A 2,749-nucleotide genomic window follows, 5' to 3' on the forward strand; every position below is an offset into this window, starting at 1 on the left:
AGAGTTGTCATTAGAGGTGGTTGTTGGAACCCGAAATTGGTTGTCGGAGCACGAAATTGGTTCCCATAGTGTGGTACCGATAATCGCCGATGGGTGGAGCCCACTAAAAACATTGGACGAAGGGAGAGTTACCGTGAGTTGGTAAAATATACCAACTTAACTTCACCAACATTTAAAGTAATTGGGTCAAATGTTGAGTTGTTATATCAATTCAACTCAACTCATGTTGATAAATATATTGAATAGTTTTAGGATATAGATGCAACTACCACTTTTTTGCAACTTGGCCAAAAAGAAAACAATGTTACATCATCAGTTTCTCGGTACAAAATTCTTGCTAACCATAATGGACTATAAATCAATAATCAACTTGTTAGACGTCTTTATCTAAACAAAAACAAACTTCAATCTTCTATAATTTTGGTACTTTAACTTAGTATATATATTTGAACGTGTTTAATTTGTGTTTGGCTAGAAATCCTGTTTTGGTATTCTTAATGTTGTTAAATAAAGGAATTGGTTCATTTTTATCCTGATTAAGACAATATTTAATAACTATTTTGTTTATGTATATAAACAGTACTTCTTGCTTAATAATAATTTTATTATTTTTCTAATTTTTTTAAAAATATTTTGTTTACTCATAAATGATTTTCACGTTTCGTCAAACTGCTGTGAAAGCTACATTATTGATCTTGTGGTAAAATATATTGCAATTTTGCAAAAGCTTGTCTTTTTGTTTAATGAAATTAGATTTTAAAATTACATAACATTCTTTATATATATTAAAGTTTTTACCTTGTCGTGAATCTATGATCATGTGCAATTTCCCCTTAATTCCAATGTAAATGTAAATAAATAAATATGAACTTTCCATTCGCATATTTCTGTAAATACTGGCACTCGAAAAAGAAAAAAGAAAAAAAAAACTATAAATATTGCAGATTGTTTTCACACACCCATTTTTATTCGATGCTTTCAAATTGCATTTTTGAATAAAAACTATATTTGATTTAAATGGTTTACTTTTTCTGAACATTATTTATACGATTTCTTAACATTAAATAAAAAATCATAAATGAAACCAAAAATTCATAAATTATTGTAAATTAGTTGTATTTTTCTAATAACCAGTTTACGAATTCAACCTCAACTTTCCATTTTTATTTTAGTTTAATTCATTTTTTTTTCTATTGCATTAGTCCTTAAAAAAAAAATATGTATTCTCAAGAATCAAAACTAGAGGGGCAAAAAAATAAAATAAAATTCCTCTAAAAGAGTCAAAATTGAGTTTTTTTTTTTTTTTTTTTTTTTCAAAAGAGAAACTACAAAAAAAAACACCCAATTTCAGCTCAAGAATCATGATGCTTTCCCATGGTTTTTTTTTTTTTTTTTTTTTTTTTTTTTGTGGTATACACATTTAGATATCTCTAAAAGTTATTAACCGAATTTTCTCTTTATTTTTTTTTTTAATCTTTTTATCTTTTTTTTTTCTCTCTCTCTCTCTCTTTTTTTTTTTCCTTTGAGAATCAAGTCCTTGAGCTGGTAATGGAAATTTGATTATGAGCATCCACTCAACTCCACAATTTCCTTTTTTTTTCCAAATCGGGGAACGTGTTTCTCTCTAAATGAGAATTTATCTTGCTTCTGTCGGAAGATCTCAGGCCACCGCAACGGTGCCGGACCGTACATTTTTCTTGCTAGCTTCTTGCTTTCTGTGACTTTGAGAGCTCGAAGAAGAAGAAGAAGATGAAGAAGAACGCCTCCAGCTTTTTTCCTTCGCCTCGTCCATTTCAATCTGTTCTTGCCGGCACTCTTTGCTACAAAATGGAGTGTTTCCTCTGCAATACAGTAACAGAATAAACTATCAATTCTCATATCAAAATCTCAAAATCAGAACAGACCACAAATCGGTGCGATCTAAACATAATTCAACCTAAAACTACTTTCCATCAGTCGAACAAACCTCTACCAAAAAAGGACCATAAATCAGATCTAACTAAGCCTAATTCGACTGTTCTCAATAACCGAACGGAACAACGGAGACATTTCAGGCGATGAGAAATTGAACGGACCTGTACATGAAGATATCGGAGTTGCGCCCGAGGGCTTTCCGGCAAAGGGAACATGCCTCGAGGAAGTGAGGCTCGTGGAGAAGGTGATCGGCGCAGCCGGCGTAGAATAGCGGCGAAGTTCTCATACTGAAAGAAGGTGAAGAAAGTACAAGGTGAAAATTGGCCGGAACTGAGAAAGAATTTGGGAGCTTTAAGAGTTAGGGCAAAAGATTCGATGAAGAAGATGAGAGGAAATGGGAAGCCGGGGGGAAGGAGAAAGCTTGAGCATTAGGGTCCATTTATAATTGCTCGCCCACAGAGTGGAGGAATCGGCTGCTTCGCGGACTACGATAACGAATTATTTGGACCAATACGTGTTAACATTTTTTTCTGGGATGGATCATTCGAATTTCTAATTTAGAGGTCAATAATAAAAAACAGGAATATGTTTTTTAATTATTAATATTTCTTAAAAAAAATAGAAATTTGTTTTATAACTATTTTTTGTTTCTTATTTTATATAAAGGATGAAAATAAATATATATAAAAAAATGTCCTTGGAGATAGAACACGCATCACTATTTTTTGTTTCTTGTTTTATATAGAGGATGAAAATAAATGTAAGAGGAAAAAAAAACAAAATAAAAATGTCCCTCTTCGGAGTCGAACACAAATCAAAGAGGTGGATGGTTTCT

At 31.8% G+C, this 2,749-nt stretch overlaps 1 protein-coding gene across 1 annotated transcript; it reads right to left on the reverse strand.

Annotated features, from left to right (window-relative positions):
- Positions 1-1,266: 1,266 nt before the first annotated feature.
- On the reverse strand, positions 1,267-2,329 carry LOC120092472 (senescence-associated family protein (DUF581)). The gene is made up of 2 exons (XM_090308689.1): positions 2,076-2,329; positions 1,267-1,841 (listed from the first exon to the last, which is right to left on the reverse strand). The coding sequence occupies exons 1-2, from the start codon at positions 2,198-2,200 to the stop codon at positions 1,661-1,663; spliced, it is 306 nt and encodes a 101-aa protein (XP_090164815.1). The 5' UTR covers positions 2,201-2,329; the 3' UTR covers positions 1,267-1,660.
- Positions 2,330-2,749: the final 420 nt, after the last annotated feature.

This window comes from Benincasa hispida, chromosome 1, assembly GCF_027475165.1.
Source record: "Benincasa hispida cultivar pf3 chromosome 1, pf3_genome.v1.1, whole genome shotgun sequence".
In the NCBI taxonomy this organism is placed as follows: domain Eukaryota; kingdom Viridiplantae; phylum Streptophyta; class Magnoliopsida; order Cucurbitales; family Cucurbitaceae; genus Benincasa; species Benincasa hispida.

Bases quoted from the DNA above. Each gene is read 5' to 3' on its own strand.
- LOC120092472 (XM_090308689.1), bottom strand. From the start codon at position 2,200: ATGAGAACTTCGCCGCTATTCTACGCCGGCTGCGCCGATCACCTTCTC. The intron at 1,842-2,075 runs GTCCGTTCAATT...ACTGTATTGCAG, and splicing joins TCCGATATCTTCATGTACAG to AGGAAACACTCCATTTTGTA.